Source organism: Dendrobium catenatum, unplaced genomic scaffold, assembly GCF_001605985.2.
Source record: "Dendrobium catenatum unplaced genomic scaffold, ASM160598v2 original_scaffold_65093, whole genome shotgun sequence".
NCBI classification, from domain to species: Eukaryota; Viridiplantae; Streptophyta; class Magnoliopsida; order Asparagales; family Orchidaceae; genus Dendrobium; species Dendrobium catenatum.
In genome coordinates this window covers 35448-59182 of record NW_021383543.1, presented here as the reverse complement: position 1 = coordinate 59182, position 23735 = coordinate 35448, and the positions used below count along the sequence as shown (strand labels likewise).

The window sequence follows — 23735 nt, the reverse complement described above, 5'->3', positions numbered from 1 at the left end:
CATATGCATTATTATGATGGATAATTAACATGCAGTTATATAATTATTGCATATAGATTGCTTAGCATATGAATTGCTAAGATATAATCAGAGCATATAAATTACTTGAATAGACAACACTCCTAATCTCCCATTGTTGATAACCACAATACTTCCTCTTAAATTCTGTGATGCGCATTGTTGAATAAGCATTCTCCCGTAATGGTGGCAAACGTTGTAGAAGAAAATCTAAGAAGAAGTAATATGTTTTCTCTGATAGGACCTCCTCTTTGTTATTTTTTCACTTATGGCTGGTGTGCTTTATTGGATGTGAGCATTCTTTTCGTGTCGTTTGATTGTTTCGGGATATCTGGACAATGATGAGATTGGTTTATGCACACCTCCTGGATGGCCTTGGCTTGCTGGCAACCTTGGTGGTTGATTCTCTTGTTCTGATCAGTGGCCTTTGTTTGAGATGTGAGATACTATTTGTTTCATTTTTGGTTATTCTCTGTTTGATTTGTGGCTTATTGCTTCCAATGGATGATCCTAGCCTAACATCTGGGTGGTTGCAGGAAGCCTCATATTATTTCCTGAGTCCGGCTGGCATCTTCGCCTTCTTGACTAGTTCTTCGTTATTTTTGCAACCTACATAATGTTTAATTTTTGTTCATTTTCTTTTTGAGGTTGCTTTCCTTAATTTGGTTATTATAACTTTGTAATTATTGTTTTTTAGATGTTAATGGAAATGATGCTTCAATATTAACAAAGGCTTGATTTTGAATTCTTCACAAAGGTTTTAAGTCCTTGATCTCAATCTACTAATTAGCTCGGGCTATTGCAAACCCAGAACAACATACTTAGAAATTTGTTCTTTGGGCGAACACATCTCCATTGGTTGTTTGTTTGAAAAAACTAATGGATAACGCCCAAGATTAAAAGGTGTTGAAGCTTGGAGAATGACTTGTGAAATTGTCTATCTTGCAAAGGAAAAATTATTACGTCCGGACAAAAAATCGGAAATCCGGACGTATACCGAGTAATACCAAGTGCTCGGTACCGAGCTCTAGGCGACGTGGCGCATGGTTATTGGTCTCTGGACGCGTTCGGTATCCAAACTTAATAATTACTCCTTGCAAAGGCTACTACTGAGACCCAAAATTAATAGACATTTTAGTAGGCCTAGGCAATAAATAAACCTGAGCTGTTGGGTGCTGGCTATTTTTGGCTAATTTCTTTGCAGGGATTTGTACGAAGAGACAATGTGATTATGTGGCAAATGAAATAGCGGTTTCAGGATTTTAGAAGTTGGGGAAATTCTTGATAAAAGTGAGCAACATGAAAAAGTAATCATAATTAATGAAAAAAATAAAAAACGAGCATAAGAGGTTCCGAGCACTTGGAAAATTATCAGAGTAAAATTTCCCCCTGTAGTTAATAAATTTAACAATTTTGCCATTGACACTCAATTTTCTTTTAAATAAACGTGTTTTTTTTAATTATTATTAGAAGCAATGTATTGATTGGCCCACCCTAACTTTAAGGGAATCTAAAGATGCCGTTAGGCATCAAGCTGGCTCCCACATGTTTGAATTGGTTGTAGCGTCCATTCAAAATACTGTGTAGTCAATTTTGAATGTCTATTAATTATCCAATAAAATTAGGAGATTTTTTTTTTAGTTAATAATCTGAATATCATGTTGTAGTGGGCCTGTTTGCAAACAACTTTTATTTTTGACTTGACTGATGTAATTCTAAACTGAATTGTATTTTAGTGAGGACATATAAAACCAATTGGTTTTGATCTTAAATTCAAGATGATCCGATAAGTCATATATATTGTAAAGATAAGCAAGCAGATAAATACCTGCTAATATCCACCTTATCATGGCTCAATACATATCACTATACCACTCATCCACTACTTTATATAATTTATGTGTAAACACTGTATAATGTAACTACTTGTCTTCTATATTCAAATACAAATATCTCACCATGTAAACAGTAACAAACGTTCTGAAATAAAGATATCTTCAGTCCATTACTATTCCTCTAACCTTTCTCTTCCAGCTAAATGATATTTCTCTGGTTGTTCAACTTGGTATCAGAGCATTGATTGTCAGCTATTCGATGTTTCAAATGCCTTCCTACACGTCAATCTACAAGATACCATACACATGAAATAATTAACCACCTGAATTCATTGATCCCTTACATCCCGATCATGTCTACAAACTTCAAAAAGCTATCTATGATATTCTCCAAGCACCATGACAATGATTTCAAACCTTCTCTCTATTTCTCCTTCATCGCCACTTCAGATTCAGTGACTCTGATCCCTCTGTCCTCATCCATCGCTCAAATACCACTCCAGCATATCTTCTCCTCTATGTTGATGATATTCTCATAACAAGAAATAATTTCACAGCTATTTCCAATCTAATTACTGATCTTTAACATCAATTCCAGCTCAAAGAACTACTCCCAATCTCACAATTTCTTGGCATCCAAATACAACACATCAACACTTCCTACCTTCTCCATCAGTCCACTTACGCATCCACCATTCTTCAGCTTTCAGGTATGACAAATTTCAAACCTTCACCCATGCCAATCTCAGCCAAAACCACCGCTACTGCTGACGGTCAGCTCCCCTTTTCTCATCCCGCTCTCTATCGCAAAATCCTCGGTTCTCTTCAATATCTAACACTCAAACGGCCCGACATCGCATACGTCACCAACCTCCTATGTCAAGCCATGCATCATCCACTAAACATCCATTATTAGAAACTAAAATGTCTGTTATGGTACCTCAATAGAACCATCACTCTTGATCTACCAATTGTAAAGGGAGATTGATACGCTCCTACTCCGATGTTGATTGGGCTTCCGATCCTAGTGATCGCAAATAAACTTCAAAGTTACTACTCCTTTGTTGGCTCTACACTCATCTCTTGGAGCGTTAAGAAGCAATCTATAGTAGTCAAATCTTCCATCGAAGTAGAATACCGAGCTCTAGCCGCTGGGGCTGTTGACATTGTTTGGCTTCGTCGTCTTCTCAATTATTTCACATTCCACAAACAACAGCCACTCCATTGCCTTGTGACAACATCTCTGCCATGTCACTGAACAAAAATCTAGTCTTTCACGCTCGGACCAAACACATTGAAATATACTATCACTTCATTCAGGACCACATCAGCTCCAATGAGATCACCATACAACACATTTCATCCCAGGATCAACCAGCTGACATGTTTCTCTTAGCTATGCTCCAAACTAACTCTCCAACAATTGGACACTTAATTTGTGGGGAGGTGATAAGTCATATATATTATTAAGATAAGCAAGTAGACAAATACCTGCTAATATCCACCTTATCACGGCTCAGTACATATCACTATATCACTTATCCACTTCTTTACATAATTACCTCTCTGTGTAAACAGTGCATAATGTAACTATCTATCTTCAAATACAAATGCCTCACCATGTAAATAGTAACTCACGTTCTGAAATGAAGATAGCTTCAGTCCATTACTCTACCTCTAATATTTCTCTTCTAGCTAAATGATATTTCTTTGGTTGTTCAACGTAAAATATATAGAGTTATTATATAATATAGTTGATCCAAAGATTTGTTGAATATTTGAATAAATTTATGAATAAAATTAGTTCAATGCCCTTTAAAAATATAGCTGTTCTCGAAACTGGACAGATTCGAGAAAATCAAATGCATGCTAATCTTCAAATAAGCATTTATAAAATTAACATAAAATATTTCTACATGAATTTTGTCCCAAACAGCGTAATGGAATGAACGAGTGGGCTAACATAGTGGACCCAAATGTTTGCTGGGCTGGGCTATGCAGGCTTCTTACGTTTGATTCATTTATATAAACGTTTCAGCGTGATACAAATATTAAAATATATTTTGGACTTTAAATAGGAACCAGCACTGACGACAGGGAAAGGCTTGGTCGATCGGTTGGGGAAGAGTTGGGTAAGGAGGGTCTAGGGGTGCAAGAGAATTGAGCCGAGTTAGATTCACAACTAATTTATGCTCAACTCGTCCAATCAAAGATGGACTCCAACTAAAGCTCGAGCTCCGGTCGAACTTGTCTATCGAGTTGAGTTTGAGCTCTACTTGTTGTAATAATTATAAGCATGGTCTTGTTTCATAACTTTTCGAAGAAGGCATCACAACATGAGCCTGTTGGAGAAGCATCAACCACACCTTGGAGAAGGAAGTGATGATCTGATAGCTCGTCAGAGAAGGCATTACAACAGTAACTCGTTAGAGAAGATCTTAAAAGACAGTCATGATGGTACTAGTAGTAAAGAGATTCGGAGTTGCGGTAGTGAGGGAGATTGTCAACAGGAGTGACGAAGTGAGTAAAACCCGACGGGAGTGGCGTATTTGTTTTAAAAAAGGTTTAATTATACTTAGAAACATCGTGCGCTAAACTAGAAATTTTTGAATCACGAAGGCCTCCGATTCTTAATTCTTTGTTATTTGAGTTGAGTCCACTTCGACTCAAATTCGAGTTTGTTTCTTTCATAAGCAATAAAAATGACTCTATCTTGATAAACTCAACTTATGAGCTCATTTATGTGTTGAGATCTCACAAACCAACATGGCTCATTTGCACCCATATGAGGGTTAGTTATAAGCTTTTTAAAATTTATAATTTTTTTAGTTTTAAATGTATTGAAATAATTTTTTTTTATTAATTCAACTTTAATTTTAGTTTATTTAAATTTTATTTTTAATTTTGTTGTGGGTTGAGAGATTTGCGACGGTAGAGTGAAATGGTTTTATGTCTTTGTAATGTAGGCAAATTTAGCACACAAACAGAACAATAAAGAAACACCATGACTTTTACTTGTAAAACCCTGAAAATGAAAAAAAAAACACGGGGTCTTCCCCAATTGAAAAAATTCTAATAATATTTGAATAAATTACAGAGGTCGACTAGTCCTTCAACTCGAGGATGTATTAGAAAATGGACTAAACTTCATATGGGTACTCTTGATATAGATGTTGGGGAAATGAGGCATAAAAACCACAATGATGAAACAAACACGAAAGTAAAGAAGAAGAAAAGTAAATGACACCAAAATTTAATGTGAACAAACTCAAAATAGGAGAAAAACCTTGGAGCCACACCACACCAATAAATCCACTATAAAAATTGAGAGAAGTATAGTTCTCTTTTCTCTCACTCTCTCATTGCTTCTCTTCTTGTATGCATAGTTTTTAAAGTCTACACTCACAAAATAAAAGAGAAAGCTAAGTAAAATAAACCCAAGGGATTCAACCTTTCAGATAAAAATGAGAAAGAAAACCGTCCAAATCGTCACGCAACATTGCGGTGTCATATCAATTTCATTGCGACGCTATGCTCTTTATCGTTCAGCACTAAGGACCTTAGCTTGGAACACATTGACAGGGCACTCTGGTACACAGCTCCAGGGCGCTTGGGTATGCAACACAAGACACCCAAATTGATGCAGAGGGTAAACCCCACCCCCCAAGGAACACGACAAGTATCGAGGTTTGAGAGAATAGAACAACCAAATAGATCAACACAATCAGATTTCACACATAACAATAGATTAAATAACATGGAACGTTCAACAAATGTTTGGCGATGGTTTGAGACTTGATGATAATCAACAAATTGATGGAAGTCCGGTGATAGTCGACAATCAAGAGGAGATTTGACGGCGATAAACGAAGGGGCAAAAATCTAGCAATGGTCGGAAGTCGAGAGGAAATCCAGCAGTGACAAAAAAATGTAAGAAAGAACAACAACGGTACTCAGAGGTCGGAAAGAAATTTGGCGGCTATCGATAACAAGAAAGCTCCTAAGTTTTTTCCTTTCTTCCCCTTCTCTCATATATGAAGAATGATGAGTCTATTTATAATTTTTCGGAATACATATCCATTATGAAGAAGATAAAAGGCATGTTGGGAGTGTTTCATCGGACGACTCATAGTGATTCCCTTGATCATTGAGCATTTATCAAGCATTTAAATGCTCTAGATAAGTCAGATTCAAGTGATCTTGGGCTCTTTGGATTCGTCTCGTTGAGCCGCTTGATTCTAAATGTATTTGTGAGCATCACAAACACCGGTAAGGTTCTAGCTGCATTTAAAGTAATGTTCTAAAATGTTCTGGAGTGGTTCTCTCATGTATTATTACAAATATTCTATGGGCGACACTCTGAGGGTGCAGCAGGTGGGGCGTTGGCATCCTCCAAAGCAAAAAAAAAAAAATCTGTGTGAGGGGCATCAGATTCTTTATTTGAAAGAACAAACATAAAATCAGTTGCACAGTTGCACTCACTAAAAAGTAAGAAGAGATCTTTTCCATTGTAAGTTTAGGGCTTATTATATTTTAAATTAAATATTTGTTTTTTTAAATAATAAATTCAACAAAATAGTTATTAAACTGAGATTGTAAATATCATGTATGAATGAATAAATTTAAGATAAATATTTAATAAAATTAATTTAGGACCCTGTTAGAAAAATTTTATGTGTCTCTTAGCATCAAATTAGAATATATCCTAATAAATATTTTTAAGGCACTTAAATAAAAATATTTTAATAAATATGTCATTAAAAGTTTTTTTTTTTGTAGTGAGTGCTTATTTTTACAAAAGAAAATATATAATTTAATAAGCAAAATTTGCAACATCTTCTTAAAATTTTAAAAAAAATTTACTAAATGGCGTATACTCTTATTGTGAGAAATTTAACCGCCTCTATGGAGGGAGCTACTCATATCCCCATAATAAGAAGCTTGATTTTATTTGTTCTGCTTCCTCTTCCTGACATAATCCAGGGTGCCTTAAGTTTTGCACGACTTAACCCAAATGCTCTCAAGCTATCCATAAAGAAAATAGGCCAAATTTTAATATCTAGGCAGGTATTTGTCAGATAGCTTGCACAAGAATTAAAATTAATAATAATTGATACGTCTTCAAAAAATTATCTTGACCGGGCATGAATCTCGATGCAAAATCAAGTTGGAAACTTTCAAGATTAAAATTGTGGCCATCCGAACTCCGATTTCAGCAAACTTACAGTCAAATTGAACGTCTCGGAAATATGAACCCAACGACACCAAATTCAACTTAGTCCGAGCCCAAATGAGTCCAAATCAAGGACCTGAAGCGTTGTTGGAAGGTTCCAACCACCATTTGGATTATCAAACGGGTTCTAAACATTATGTTCTTATAGTTGAATCGAGCGGCTCGACGAAACAAATCCAACGAGCCCAATATAACTAAATTCTGACATCACTAAGACATTCAAATGTTCATCAAACGGTCCACGATCAAGGGATTCAACATTGGACTTCCATCCAAGCCACTCCCCATATGCCCTTGATCTCCCACCTATTTATGGGTCATGCCACTCTAGGAATCTATAAATAAACCCCGCCTCCCTCTTGCAAAAGGAGGCTCCAAGCAAAAGGATTCAAGAGAGAGATCAGATCGCTCTTGCCTCCTTGCTCCTCCTCGACCACCACCAGAGCTCAATCGGACCACCACTTGAGGCCCTGAGCTCCACCAGGCCAACATGTAACGCCCAAAATTTTGCCGGACCGTCACTTGAGGCCCTGAGCTCCACCATGCCACCACATGATGCCTGAACTTCCGCCGGACCACCACTTGAGGCCCTAAGCTCTGCCGGACCATCACTTGAGGCCCTGAGCTCAACCAGACCACCACCCTGACGTCTGAACTTCCGCCGGACCATCACTTGAGGCCTTGTGCTCCACCAGGCCACCACTTGACGCCCAGACTTCTGTTTGACCACGACTTGAGGCTCTGAGCTCCACGAGAACACAACCTGACGCCCGGACTTTTGTCGGACCATCACTTGAGGCCCTATGCTCCACCAGACCACCACCCGACGCTCGAACTTCTTCCATACCACCACATAAGGCCCAGACTTCTGACGGACCACCACCTGAAGCCCGAAATTCTGCCGGACTGCCACTTGAGGCCCGAACTTCTGTCAGACCACAACCTGAGACTATGACTTCTATTGGGCCACCACTTGACACCTAGAGTTCTCCCGGAGTACCACCATTCTACTGTGGTCTTTCGGACCCCTGTCTCCTGCTGACTATGCTCCTTCCGACCTCCATCACCAGACAACGGGCTTTCTGATCACGGTCTCCTGCCAACTACGGTCTTTCGTACCCCTATCTCATGCCGACTATGGCCCTTCCAACCAAACAAACATGTCTATTTTGATTATTGTAACTCCCACCATATAATGTGCTATATATGAAATATATTTGTGACATCAAGCAAAGGCCTTCTCCCAAGGAAGGGCCTCATTTGTAATTGATTGCAAATATACTAGTGAATTCATTCAAATTGGGCCAGAACTCGTTATTTTTCCCCCTTTTCAGAGGTTTCCAAGTAAAAACTTTGGTGTCTCTTTTAAACGCTACACTCTCTCTCGTATTTGCTTGTGTGCTAGATCTTCGTACAATGCTAAGATGCTAGACTTTATATTTCTCTACCGTCGCGAATACTCCAGGACGCAACAATAATGATTGTGTTGTCTCTGCTTTGTACTTCTATGTTGTGCCAAAATTTTTAGTCAACAACTTTCTACATTCCATCATAAATTTTTAGAAGCCAAAGAGCAAGCAATAATTTAAGGGCAGCAAGATAACAATTTGAAAGCCAAAGCGATATAAAGCCATCATAAATAGACCCTTAACTAATTATTTGGTGTTATGTTATCCAGGGCTGATATTGATTCTGATTTGAGGGAATTTAGCTTAATTTGGATTTAGAAGAGTTTTGTTTTCAGGCTGACTTAATTTTTTTCTCAAAATTAAAATAATTTCAAATTGAACCGACTTGACTTGAAATAGTTTTATTCCAAGTGGTATTAAATTTATTTTTAATTAAAAAAAATTTGTGTTATGTCTTTATTAAGTGCCACTTTTAGCTTGCTGAGAAAAAAATATAAAATAAATGTAATATATTTTAAATATTTAAGAATTAATTGTTTAAGCGTAAAATAAATATAATATTTTTTATGTTTAATTTAAAATAAAATAAATTTAGAGTAAGCCCGACTACAACGGCCTCCTGTGACCATGATGTTGATCAGCAGTTATGGCTAAAGGTGGCTAGAAGTACTCAACAAAAGTGGTGGTCGTTATGATAATGAGAATAGTCAAACATAGCTTGAGACATCAAATATATTTGATAATATTACACGCCACACACAACTCTCCTTGGCCTATTGGTTGAGAGCTTAGGCTTCCAACTAAGAGGTTCAGAGTTCGAGTCTATGTGTATGCGTAGTGTGTGTGAGTTTGCCTTAAATGGCCTAAATGTCGCAAAAAAAAAAAAATATTACACGCCACATACTCATGTTATACATCAGCATAAAAGGCAAACGTAGAGATGGTTATATTCAGCTAAGGCTGCTAATACATGATTGCTTGGTTGCAGTACGTACTTTTTACCTTAGGAAACACTACTTGATCACCAACACAGTAGACCATCACTTCATCACTTGTATATATTAAACAAAAGAGTGCAACTTCGCTCAGTTAATTAACAATTATACCCCAACGCTTTCTCGCATAATTGACGAGTTCCTCGACCTCCTCATCGCCGTCGATGTGCTTATTACGGTTAAGGTCGGCATGCACTAGCGCTCTCCAAGCCTTCCACTGTGTGCTATTCAAGCCAAGCGCACGAAGCCCGTCGCGCAGCTCCTTCCTGCTGATCAAGCCATCGCCGTTTAGATCGATGCTTTTCAGCCACTCCTTGAACTCTTGCGCTGTCAGCTGATTATCTTGATCAGTGCATGGAGAGCAAAAATGAACCATTTTGCAGTGCTTGGTTTGTGGACTCTAGTAGCTAGGCTTATTGAGTGCTGAGGACGAGTATTGAAACAATGGGCCTATTTAAAGACCCCAAAAATCGGTGGTTAGCAAAGTTGAATGCTATTCTAGATGAATTATTTTGTGCAGATGTCGAACGCAATTCAGTGCCCAATGAAAATGCGCCATGTCACCTCATATTTGGTACCGTAGCTCGGTACTACTCGTTACCGGATGACATAGCTGCACCTGATTCAACTATGGATGATAAGATGAATAATCTCTCGCTATTCTGTCATTTTGTTAACTTCCAAGTGGTTGGAAGTTACTTGTAAAGATTCCACAAGTTAATTATCTTACTACTTCTCCCAAAAAAAAAATATTACTAATTCATGTGGCCTTTGGGCCCTAAGCAGTAGCTTTGTTATTCCCTTTGCTGAAAGGAATTTTCTTATTTCTTTTTGGAATAGTGAAATTCCCTCTTATCGCTTGTGAGGTTTTTGGAATACAGACTTTTTTTTGAAAGGATTTTTGAGCCAACTAAAAAAAAATACATAAATACATTGCATACCTAAATTTTAGTTTCAGCTGATCATTGGTCGTTGTAATGAATAGATTTAGCAGGCTTTGTAGGTTAGAAACCATAAAATATATTAGATGATTGTTAAATAAATAAAAAAAAAGATGATTGTTTATAAGGGCTGAATTCATGTGAAGTTTTGGCCATTTAGGTTTATTTTGAGATGATTTTTTTGCTGTTTCTTAAAATAATTTTTTAGCACAAAAATTTTAGGCATCATTTAAGATAATTTTCTTTTAATTTTTGTATTAAAAATAGCTTTAAAAGTATTAAAAATGTTATCCCAAATAAAATCTCTATGAGGTTTGACTTAACAAAATTAAAAAATATTTAAAATTATAAAAAAAAAAATTTGCGCGAGTAATTTTTCCGATCGCTACTAATTTTATTTTGGAGCAGGGGTTATCATTGTTGATATGCAGCTGTAATTAATAATTATCGCTGCTAAATAGATACAATTAAAACATTTGCGCGAGTAATTGCATGTATGCTATATTTATTTTTGAAATATTCAAAACATAAAAATAAGATTAGAAGAGCATGGAATAGATTATCAATCAAATAATTAGTCTTTATGACAAATGATCAACTTATTGAGGGTCTTTTTCGGATCACTTTATTTTCTTAATTTGTTTAGTTTTTTTAAAATATAAATTTGTTTATTTTTGTTAAACTGTTTTTATTACTAATATTATAAAAATATGCTGTTCTTTCCAAAAAAAACACTCAAAATCATTTTTTTTTTTGATATTTTGAGTATTTTACAAAAAAACTATCACTGTCCGCCACTAGCCAACATCTCTGCCGGCACATAGGGGCGGATTCAACTTCATTTTTCTTGGCAAACAAAATGTAATGTAGTTAAATAATAATAATAATGTCGCGTCCTGAAATATTTGCGGTAGTAGAGAAATATAAAATTTAGCGTCTTAGATTTATATGAAGATCCAGCACGCAATCAGATAAAAGAGAATGTGTAGATAAGAGAATAAGATTTTTACATATAAAACCTGCAAAGGGAAAAAACAACGGGGTCGATCTGGCCCAATTTGATTGAATCCACTAGTATTTGTAGTCGATTACAAATGAGGTCCTTCCTTGGGAGGAAGGCCTTGGTTTGACCTTGGTTTGATGTAGCAAATATACATTAAATTTGAAGAATTAGAATTGATTTGTTTGTTTGGTCGGCAGAATCATAGTCGGCTAGCGACAGAGGTCGAAAAGATTGTATTCGGGTAACGATGGCCAGAAGGACCGTAGTCGGCGACGACGAAAGTCAAAAACACGGTTATTAGGTGTTATAGGTCGGAAGAAGCATAATCGATCATTCAACAGGTCAGAAAGACATTATTACACAACGAAGGTCAAAAGAAACATAGTCGGCGGGCGATAGTGGTAAAAAAAACTATTGTCTGACGACGGAAGTAAAAAAGATGATTATCGCACGAAGTTCGAAAAAATCGTACTAGGCGGTTAAGTGGAAGTCCTGTGTTAGTTCGTAAACAAGCAGGAGTTCGGCGTTAGTTGGTGGCCAGATGTAAGTCCAGTGTCAGTCGGTGACTAGGCGTAAGTCCGACGTCAGTTGGCAGCCGGGTGTAAGTCCAATAATAATAATTGGAAATTGGGTGGAAGTCCAACATCAGTTAGTAGCTGGACAGAAGTCTGACGTTAGTTTGTGATATGGCCGAAGTTTAGCGTCAATTGGCGGCCGAGCAAAAGTCCAACTTCACTCAGTGGCCGGGCGGAAGTCCGGTAACAGTTGGTGGCTGGCCGGAAGTATGGCGATGGTCGAGGAGGAGTTTGGTGGTAAGAGAGATCTCTTCCTTCTCTTCCTTATTTTTCCCCCTTTGGGTCCTTGCTTTCACCCCCTACCATGACAAATGAGGGGTCTAATTATAGTTTTTTGATAGTGACATAATCAATAAATAAGAGAAAGATTAAGGGCAAATTGGGAGTGATTTGAATGGAAGGTTGATCCTCTTGATTGTGAATCTTTTATTGGGAATTTGAATGTCTTAATGATATCAAAATTTGGGGATCTTGGCTCATTGGATTGTCTCGTCGAGGTACTCGATTCAACTATAGGAATATCACGTTTGGAGTTCGTTTGCTAATCTAAATTATGGTATGAACCTTTCAAATGTGCTTTGGGTCTTTGATTTGGACCCTTTAAGCTCAGATTGGGTCAAATTTGATGTTGTTGGGTTTGTATTTTCTAGAAGTTCAATTCAACTGTAAGTTTACTAAAATTAGATTTCATATGATCCCATATTTAATTTTTGAAATTTCCAACTCGATTTTGCTTCAAGATTCATGCCCAATCAAGATAATTTTTTGATGATATATCAAATAATAATAAAAAATTCAGTTAAAAAAAGCTAGTAACATAATACCTAATTGTGAAAATATTAATCATTTATAAGAGCATAAGAGGTCACAAAAGTCAAATATTGGAACTCGAAATCTCATTCCCACTCCATCCCACATAATATATAGAGCTGCAAACTCCCCTCATTTAATTAGTCCCACATCACTGAAATTTATTATTGTTATTATTTTTATTAATGACCTAGAGCAAATTACCATTTTTAGCTTTGCTCTTTTGTTGGTAAGTTTATAATATGGACTACACACGTGGTTTCATGGAATTTTTATTAGGTCTGGTGTTCTGACGTAGCTCTACGTTCAGATGTCAGTAAAATGGTGCCACGTGCTCTTACGCTTTACTGCGCGGCCCGACGACCCGATCCGGACCAGATCCGGGATTGTTATGTATTGGCTGATTTATGCAGACCGGGGTATTGCTAGGTATTGCTTGATATTGCTCGACAATAACGAGAAATACCATTATGTCAAGAATAATACCTGGCAATACCAAGCAATACCCCAGTTTTGCTAGGTATTGCTCGGTATTAGCAATACAGAACAATACCTAGCAATACCGAGCAATACCTAGCAATACCCAAACATAGCAATATCGGGTTCCAGTCGGGTCGGGTCGTCAGGCCGCACAGGAAAGAGTAAGAGCACTTGACGACATGTTATTGGCGTCCGGATGTAGAGCGATTTCGTGAGCTTATTTAAAATATATAGGTGAGTCATAATTGCAAATGAGATTATGCATTAAAAATTTTAATAAAATTAAACCGCATGTTTTGACTTGTTGAATTAAATTGTAATTTTGATTTAAGATTGTTGCATCCTAGAGTATTCGCGGCGGTAGAGAAAAATAAAGTTTAGCATCTTTGCGTTGTACAAAATTTCGACACGCAATCATATAAGAGATGAAAACTGTAATGCTCATTTAAGCTAACAGTAAGAGAAGACAGGAAATCAAGAATTGAGAGGAAAAGAGAATCTTCTATATCCCCTGTTTCAGACCATACACTGCTATTTATAGCAGAAATTACAAGAATTTTGTACAGTCAGCAAGTAACGGAAATAACCGTTTTGTCGGCTATAAGCAAACTAGTTGTTTGTGTATTTACTCGTTTCTTGCTTATCTGTCAACAAGAGAGAGGGTGTTGCTTTTATAGGAGACAACAAGATTTTTATGTGAAAAACCCTTGAAAAGGGGGAAAAATCACGGGGTAGCCCAGTTTGAAAGAATCCACTAGTATTGTAGTTGATTACAAATGAGGCCCTTCCTTGGGGGAAAGCCTTAACTGATGTACATCTTATAGAGTAAATTACATAATAATAATACAAAGAATCACTGCTGATATATTTGTTTGATATGAAGGATTGTATTCGGTGGGCGACGTAAGTCTGAAGGATTGTAGTCCGTGGGTGACGGAGGTTGGAAGGATTGTATTCGGTGGACGACGTAAGTCAGAAGGACTGTAGTCGGCGGGCGACGGAAGTCAAAAGGACTATAGTTGTGGGCGCCGTAGGGTCAAAAGGACTGTAGTTGACGGACGACGGAGGTCGGAAGGATTGTAGTCGGTGGGCGACGTAAGTTAGATGGACCGTAATCGGCGGGAGATAGAGGTCGGAAGGACTGTAGTCAGTGGGCGACTTAAGTTAGAAGGATCGTAGTCGGCGGGCGATAGGGTCGAAAGGATTGTTGTATGACGATGGAGATCAGAAGAACGGCGTCAGGTAGAAGTCCAGCTATGGATAAAAATCCCACATTGGATAGTTATCTGCCAAAAATCCAACAACGGGCAGAAGTCCAGTGTCAGGTAGAAATCTGGCGACGAGTTGAGGTCCGTCATTGGGTAGAAGTTTGAATTCAGTCTGCGACAAGGTAGAACTCCGGCATTAGATGGTATTCAGGCAAAACTCTAGAGTCACTTGAAAATCAGACAGAATTCCAGCGTCCCGTGAAAATCGGACAGAATTTCGGCATCCCCTGGAAGTCAGGCAGAATTCGATCCGGCGATGGTTTAGGAGGGATTTCTTCCCTCCTGTCCTTCTTCTCTTCTCTTCTCTTCTCCTTCTTCTCTTCTTCTTATTGCTTGGGCCCCCTTTCAAGAGAAATGAGAGGTTATTTATAGTTTTTTGAGGATGGCATGACCTGTAAATAAGAGGAGGATCAAGGGCAAAGCTGGACTGGTTTGGAAGGACGACCGATATTGAATTCCTTGATTGTGGGCCGTTTGTCATACATTTGAAGGTCTTAATGGTATTGGAATTTGGTGATCTTGGGCTCGTTGGATTCTTCTCATCAAGATGCTTGATTCGATTATAAGCATGTCATATTTGGATTGAACCTTCCGAATGTGCTTCGGGTCGTCGATTCAGACTCATTTTGCCTCAAATCGAGTTGAATTTGGTGTCGTTGGGTTCGTATTTTCGAGACGCTCGACTCGACCATAAGTTTGCTAAAATTGGAGTTCATATGAGCCCATATTTAATTTTTGAAATTTCCAACTTGATTTTTTCCTCGAGATTAGTGTCCGATCAATATAATTTTTGGATGATATAACAAATATAATAAACACTAAAGTAAAACATTAAGTTTTTATTGGGCAAAAACTATTATTTATGATGGCCAATTTTATTAAAACATACATCTTAATAGAAATATTTTTTTTTTAAGGTGATCAATTGTCTAACGTCACTGCCTCACATGTAGTTCCAACCATCATCAAACATCCTCACCTGTTTTCACCATTGCCCCTACCCATCAACCGCTACCACCACTATTTATATAAACAAATATAACAAAAATTTTCAAAGTTCTAAGCATATTTTGTTCAAAATATAAGCCTAACAAAATGAAAATAGAAAAAAAAAAAAAAAAAAAAAAAAAACTTCAAATGGCCTTTAAATTTTCAGTGAGCTATTTCTCAAACAAGAGACAAACATGATTAAGAACATAAAAATTCTATTGACTTAGGTTCTATTTGAGACGGGCTTTTTACTGTTTTTTAAAGGAGTTTTTAATTATAAAAATTAAAATATTTATACTAAAAATGTGTTTTAGGAAGCAGTAAAAAAGTCATGTCAAACGTAGCTCTTTGTTTGACTTTGTTTGAGACCGCTTTCTTAGTACTTCTAAAAGTAGTTTTCTAATACGAAATTAAATTTTTTTATACTAAAAAGCTGCTTTAAGAAGCAGTAAGAAAGCATTTCCAAACAAAGCCTTAGGCTTCTTTTGATATAGCTTTTTATGAAACAGTTTTTTAGTACAATTTTTTTTGAAATTAACGAAAAAATAGTGGCCAAAAGCTATCCCAAATGAACTCTTAATATTCAACATTTTTTCATTTGTAAGTTAATTTTTAAAATTCCCTTCATTCCTACTTTATTTTTTAAATAAACGAATAAGGAATATATTTTTCTGTGCTTCTATAAAACTCTAGATTTGTTTGCATGTCTATAGAACATAGAGAGCTAAATATTTATTCTCTTTTATATGATGTGCAGTGAACTGAGATATTATTTTAATCTATGAGTCCTTGCTTAAGCATTACGTTTCCTGATTTCTAATTTAGAGATCTCAAGCTTCAATTTCAATTGATTCAGTTGTTTTATGCCGTCCTTATGCCTATAATGATTTGCATGGGTCCCATTAGATTTTTTTTTTGGGTGGGACATATAGGACAATTAAGGATTACTTATTATATGCAGATCTAGGATGTTGTCCGAAGGCCAATCAGAATGCGTCATTCACCCCTTTGTTGTGTATCGTGGCTCGGTTCTGCTTGGAACTTCAGCTCGGTACCGCTGACGTGGCTGCACCTGATTCGTCTCCGGAAGTAGGGCTGCGTCCGGCCTCCGCACAGAGAAATTTCTCTCAATTAAGACAAACTCATACATACGATATGTACTTAAGATTTAAACCCAAAATTTCTTAATTGATAGTCAAAGCTCCCAACCAATTGAGCAAGATGAACTATGTGATCCCATTAGTTAAAGCATGAGGAAGATTAGATATTAATGCATTATTACAAGTTTTTGATGGGTCATGGAAGAAATTAAGAATATGCTGTTCGAATTATAAAGCTTCACAACTAAAAAGTTTTAATAATAGCAGAAATAAATAATAGTTGTTTTTTTTTTAATGCTACTAAATAAGTGATTTTAGTCACTATTAATAGTTGCAATTTAAATCACTACTTCAATCTCGTTTTATTTATGTACTCCCGATTCACAACCTAGCCGCATTTTATGAATTTCTCATTTTCTAAAATTTTTATGTTTTACTAAAAAGTTTTCTTAAGAAGCCTAAGAAAGCCGTTAAGGCCTTAGTACTTCAAGGATTGTTTTGGGACGGTTTTTTTACTGCTACTAAAATCAATTTTTTAATATAAAAATTTAAACTTTTATACTGAAAAGTTATTTTAAGAAGCAATAAGAAAGTGATCCCAAACAAAGGGCTTCATTTGGGACGACTTTTTTGTTGCTTCTTAAAACAGCTTTCTACAATAAAAAAATTTAATTTTTTCTACAAAATCATTTTAAAAACAATAAAAAAAGCTTTCTCTAACAAAACTTAAGTGTTGCCAGGGTAGGCCCCAATTGCCCCCCCTAAAATAATTAAAAAATTGTTTATTACATGGATATTTAAGTAATTTGTTCCTCTCCATTCTCTTTTTACTCTTTATTATAGGAGTTTTTAGGCAATTGCCCTCCCCCCCCAAAAAAAAATTAAAATATTATGATCTTTAGGTGGTTTCCTCCTAGCAGAATTAAACACATTACGTATAAATGTTATTTATAAATTTATCCACCTAAAACAGCAACCGAGATGCCGCTTCGTGATAAGTGCGTCGCTCTTGTGCTAATCTCCAAGAACTGTGACCTAGATGCCGCAGGGGTGATCTATTGCATATATTGTAGGTTTTGTCTACCACAAGTCCTCTTGTTCTATCCAGTGAACGTACGTAGAGGAAAGTTTGGTTTTAGGAAAAAAAACGCCTGTACCGAGTTTTTTTCAGTGTACCGAGTTTTTTCAAAAAACTAAGTACAAGCTCTTTTTTGCCTAAAACCGAACCTTCCTCTGCGTACGTTCACTGGATAGAATAAAAGTTCCTTGTATCCACACATAATTATCATGGAAAAAATTTATAAATAAAACTTTTCAAAATTTAAATTTAAAAAAGAACATGAGGGAATTTATTTTAGCAAATCAGACCGAGTCGCCACTTCACGACTTACCTGCCATGTGGCGACCTTTCTTTTTTTCTTTTTTTTGTTACACTAGATTACGAAAACTAGATTATAACTATATTTATTTTTTTTATTTTATGTTTTGAAATAAAAAAAAAATTTACAAAATTAAATAGATTTATAAGAAACTACATACAGTTTGATTTTTTTGCATAATTTGCGACAGAAAAAAAAAGGCGATTTGGCAAGTCGCCAACAGAGTGACCACTTGATCTTATTCAAAAAAAAAAAAAAAATCCTGTTTTCTAAATTTAAATAAAAAAATGCTATTTTTAAAATTTTCCCACTTCAATGATTTCATCCCTGAATTCTAATATACCCGAGAAAAATAGCTTTGTTCGATTTCGTTTTTTGGTATGGGAAATTTCTTTTCCTTCTTCTTGTAGCACCATAGTTTATCCTACCACAAAGTACATAAAACTTCAAACAAATGAAAAATCAATATTTAGATTGTGAAGAAATTTCGTTTGATCAATTTGAACATTGATGCAGTATTTATATTAAAAGTTTTTAGGATTTTATAAACTCTAATTTTTAAAAAATTATAATTAAATTGAACTATTTGATAAAGAGAATCCAACAACGTCAAAAATAATTCAATTTGAATACTAAAATAGTTTTTATTTTTATTTTTTCCCTGCAATATTTCCTCTAAAATTTCATCATCAAATATCAATAAAAGCAAAGTTAGAAACTTGTTAAATTTTGAAAATTGAAATTAGATGGTATTAAAATATAATAAAATTAGTTAAAAAGTGAAAAAAAAAATCTTGAACTTTCTAATCAAATATGCATTGAGAATTCTGCCGGATCTCTTTTTTTTTTTCAGTTATTTATGTGAAAAATTAAGAAGATAGAATGAAGAATTAAAAGTATATGATAGCAATTGTTTTTTTTTTTTTTGTCAGAGAAATTTAGGCTTCTTTTGATATAGTTTTCTAATTATTTTTTAAATAAATTTTTTTAAAAAAATTTTATTAAATTTTTTTTAGAAAACAAAAAACATTCTCAATTTCTAAACACCCCCTATACAGCCTCTTTTATATTTTCCTCTCTTTCAGCTTACTTTTTTTTTTTCCGGGGACGGGATATTTACCCGCTACTATTTCAAAGGAAGCGCTTGGCGGTTTAACTAATCCCTCGGCGGATTCTAGCAAGCCCATCCACCAACATTGAGCCTACACTTACTTTTTCCCACTGAAGATGCCATCGGGCCTACACTTATTTTGGCCCACTGAAGAGGAGGTCGTCGTAAAGAGGATTCGAACTCAGGATAGGGGGTTCCCAACCGTGCTCGTCCACCGACCACGCTAATCCTCGATGGGTTTAGCTTTCTTATAGAACTATTAATATTTCTTATTATATAATAAGATACAAGAGGGAGTAACAGCTTTTGTTTGCCTCGAACTCTTGCAAACTATACTAATAAATTTGTACAAAAGCATGCCAAACGTATGCATAGAAGCCGAACTTAACGTAGAGGGGCGGGGTATCAGCATGCATAGAAGACTATCACTTGTAGACTAAGTGAAACTCAAGCGAAAACTATACCCCAATTCCGCTTCACGGCATATTTGATGAGTTCCTCGGCCTCGTCATCGCCGTCGATGTGCTTGTTATGGTTAAGGTCAGCATGCACCAGCGCTCTCCAAGCCTTCCACCACGCGCAGTTCACGCCAAGCACACGAAGTGCGCGTCGCAGCTCTTTCCTACTGATCTTACCATCACCATCTTGATCTATGCTTTTCAGCCACACCTTGAACTGATCGTCGTCCGGAGGCGGGAGAAACAGAACCATTGTGCAGTGCTTGGTGTAACAGTTCTGGCTCTAGTAGGTTTTTTGTGTGCTGAGGTAGTGGAAAATTAAACCTTGACTATTTAAAGGCTACAAAAATTGATCTTTATTGATTAGCACAATTCCTTCTTATCACTTTGGACGGATTTGGGAGAGTAGACTCTCATTGAAGATGTCTTTGTGCTTGCCATTAAAAATTTTAAAATTTGAGTACTCATGCAATTAAAAATTTAGGTGTTAAATATGTGTTTTCAATAGTTTTGGGTGTTATGTATGTAAAAATCCCTAAAATAAATTATGTTCTAAATGCACTTGTGAGAAATACGAACGGCTATGCGGTTAGTGAATATTTTTTAACATACTCTGTTGAAGTTAAGCTTTGAAAATGTTATAAAAGTTCCCACCGATGATTAGTTTGGTTAATTGGTGGGCGAATATATACGGTTGGGAACCCCCAATCGGTGCTAGAATTCCCCTCGAGCGGCAACGTCTCTTAAATGGGGCCCAATCAAGTGTGAACCAGAAGGATTTTGAAGTGGGTACCTCTTCTAGGTTAGCTGATGATTAGTCACGCAGCAAATCGCCCTTTCGGAGGTGACAGCTGATGCCTCATGGATAACCTGTTAAAAAAAAGTTGTAAAGTAGTTCTCCCATGCAAATATTCTATAGGGTAAGTGTACTAGCTATAGGTACCAAGTGCCATGCTCCCTGCTTTCGGTGAAAGAAATGGTATAAGAATTTATCTAACTGATTAATTGTTTAACAGGGGATTAGATTTGGTGGTCATGAAATAAGATTGCCGAATCTTTTCAAACTCTTTCTTTAATAGAGTTCTTTGGAACATGGAACAATCGAACAAATTAAGCATCTTTGTGTTTATTGGTATATTTGCTATTTAGTTTAGCTCGCTAGCCTCGACTGAGCTATATATTCCGTGAATGCTGCAGCTTGACCAAACTTGACTTTTGGGAGGAATTGAAATAGCCAAATAGGACAAATTTTTAAAAAAATTATGGTAAATAACTTAATTTTGTAAAAAGTAATTTCTCATTTTTTTAAACATCTAATATAAAATTTAAATCAAAAGTTAATTTCTTTCAATAATTCTTCTTAAAATCTTTAATTGATCATGTGACTATTTATAAAATATATATAAACACTATCTTAAAAATAAAAATGAATATAAATACTTACTCATTTTTATGTTAATTTTCAAATTTCTGTTAGTTCTTATTTAATTATCTAATTAAATAAATAACTAATATTTTTCCTGTTACTCCCATAATACACTACATTTCCTTGTCTGCATCTGGATGGGCTAAATAATATTTATTCTCTTTCTATTGATGTACAGTGAAGTAACATATTCTTTGTCAGAGTATTCCTTCTTAGCTCTTAAGGTGATACTTGCTGTTTTCATTTTTTTTTTTAATTTTATAAAACGACAGTATAATCCACCAGTGGGTCTAATTCAGTCAAAAAATGTTCTTAGTGTTTTAAAATTGTGAAAGGTCCAAATATTTTTATAAATTTCGTTTTATCTCATAAAAAATTACTTTTTTAAGAAAATAATTAATTTTAGCCAATGTAATTAATAAAAAAAATGTAAATTATTTTCAAAATATTTATTTTTAATTAAATTTTATCCCAAAAAATGGAAGGCATGTTGAAAAGACAATTTTGAGGATCTCCTTTGGATTATATTGATAACTTTGAGATCCATGATATCGTTGTAAGCTAATTTCTTCTTCAAAACTCATAATGCTCTAAGGCCTTTATCTTATTACGACATATGGCCATTGAATAAAAACCTTGAAACAGGCTTAAGCGCACTATCATAATTTACAAAGAAAAAGTTTAGATAGTAAGAAATATATGTTGACATGAGAAATAAGAAAATGTGAGCAATGAACTAAACGTTCTAGCGCATTATAATGCTATCTCCAAATAACAGCCTAACATAAAAAAAGGTATGTGACAATTTTGGACAAGTACTGCGAGAAGAACAAAAGCAGGAAATGAAAATGTATTTCTATATCATAAAATTTTAAATACAAACAAGTATATATAGAGAAAAGAAGAAGCCGTTATTCTTGTGGTACAATGTAATTATCTAGTGTTGAGAAATTTTTATATGTGGGCCTATAAATTTATACATATAAATAAAGTATTATACATTTGACACTATCTAAAATTGAGCAAATTAAATTCATGATGTATATAAGAATTAAATTATTATTTGACTTATGTGATATCTCATTTAAATTTGTATAAAATTAATTATTTGTATAGAGGTCAAGTATTTATTTTATTTTAATGATGGGCTGAAATAAAATTAAATACATTTGAAGTATTAAAAGAGTCACGGTCCTAGTTTAAGCGGTGCATTTCTCATTTCTCTTATTTCCTATCTTGAGTGAATAGAATGGGTATCTCGCTCGATCTCTTGGAGAACGCCGCTTCAAACTTGGAAGATTAAAGACATCGATTTTGCATTTAAATGGATTTAAGTAAGCTTCCTATATTTTTTTCTCAATGATTTTGCATGTCTTTCGGAGGTGTTCGAATTATTTTTCGCCTCCATTGAATCCTGACAAGTGGTATCATAGCCTGCTTTTTATGTTGAATCAACGAGAAATAATTTTCTCTAAGCATGTTATTGATTTGTTTGAGTTTTTCTCTTAAAGAAAATATTCTTTTGAAATGATTTTCATTTAGAAAAAATTTTGATTTCTTGATGTAAAATATTCGCAAACAATTTTTCAAAATATATTTTGCTTTGACTTAGATTTTGAAAATTTGAGAAATGGCAATTAAATTGTGAAGTTCAACATTATCGTAATAATACTGATGCTTCACTACTTTTGAAAAATCATGATTTTTCATTTAGAAAAATTCTGATTTCTTGATGTAAAATATTTGCAAACAATTTTTATATTTTACTTTGTCTTAGATTTTGAAAAATTGAGAAATGACAATTAAATTGTGAAGTTCAACATTATCGTAATAATACTGATGCTTCACTACTTTTGTCATCAAATGAGTTCATCATTTTCATGGATTTAGCTTTTTTTTATATGAGAATATGAAAGTTGCTATGTTGATGAATTTGCAGTATAAATAACTGTTTTTTTTTTCCAAACAACATATATATTAATATAGATAAATCAACGGTTACAGCAGAAAAAGATAAAAAGGAAGATTACAATAAAAAAGCGGGATCAGTAAGCGGCCGACGCTTCCAGCGACCCTGAAACCTTGCACGGACCGTCCAATAAGGTGGAGGCAGCGACCAACTACGAACCAACCCGAATAAAGCCACACCAAAGGTTGCCACCAGCAAAGCGTCAGGGACACGAGTCCCAACCGCATCATTTCCCATAGCCCAGAGACCCAGCAAATCGATCAACATAAAAGTACAGAAATCCCGAAAATAGAACAGGGAACAAGCAATAGAAAAAGAAAACATTATCGCCTACGCCTGCCTCTTCCACGAAATCTCCCCTGAGAGGCAACAGTTAAAGTAGGTCTAGCACGAATAAGAGTGAAATCATTACTAGGGTACGAATCCCCACAGAAATCCGGAGAAGCCAAGCCACCATATGAAAATCTGGATTCAGATTCACATTTCGAAGAACCATCCAACCAATTAATATGGTTCCTAATATCCAAACAAGAACCATCACCCAAGATAGTGACCATATTTTGCGTATCGACCAAATTAACAGGAACATCAATTAAATTATTGACAACCGGTATGCACTCATGAGTCACAACCTCAGCCAGAGCAGGAACCAAAGGGTTCACAGAAGATTGAACATCAACAAGATTACCTGCAGTGTTAACCGGCAAATTCACATTACTAGTAGACGGTAAAGTA

General features: G+C 35.4%; 1 protein-coding gene across 1 annotated transcript; it reads right to left on the bottom strand.

Moving 5' to 3' along the window:
- Nucleotides 1-9584: 9584 nt before the first annotated feature.
- Nucleotides 9585-19858, bottom strand: LOC110105484 (calmodulin-like protein 9). The gene is made up of 2 exons (XM_020835040.2): nucleotides 19612-19858; nucleotides 9585-9832 (listed from the first exon to the last, which is right to left on the bottom strand). The coding sequence occupies exons 1-2, from the start codon at nucleotides 19856-19858 to the stop codon at nucleotides 9585-9587; spliced, it is 495 nt and encodes a 164-aa protein (XP_020690699.2).
- Between the last annotated feature and the right edge of the window lie 3877 nt (nucleotides 19859-23735).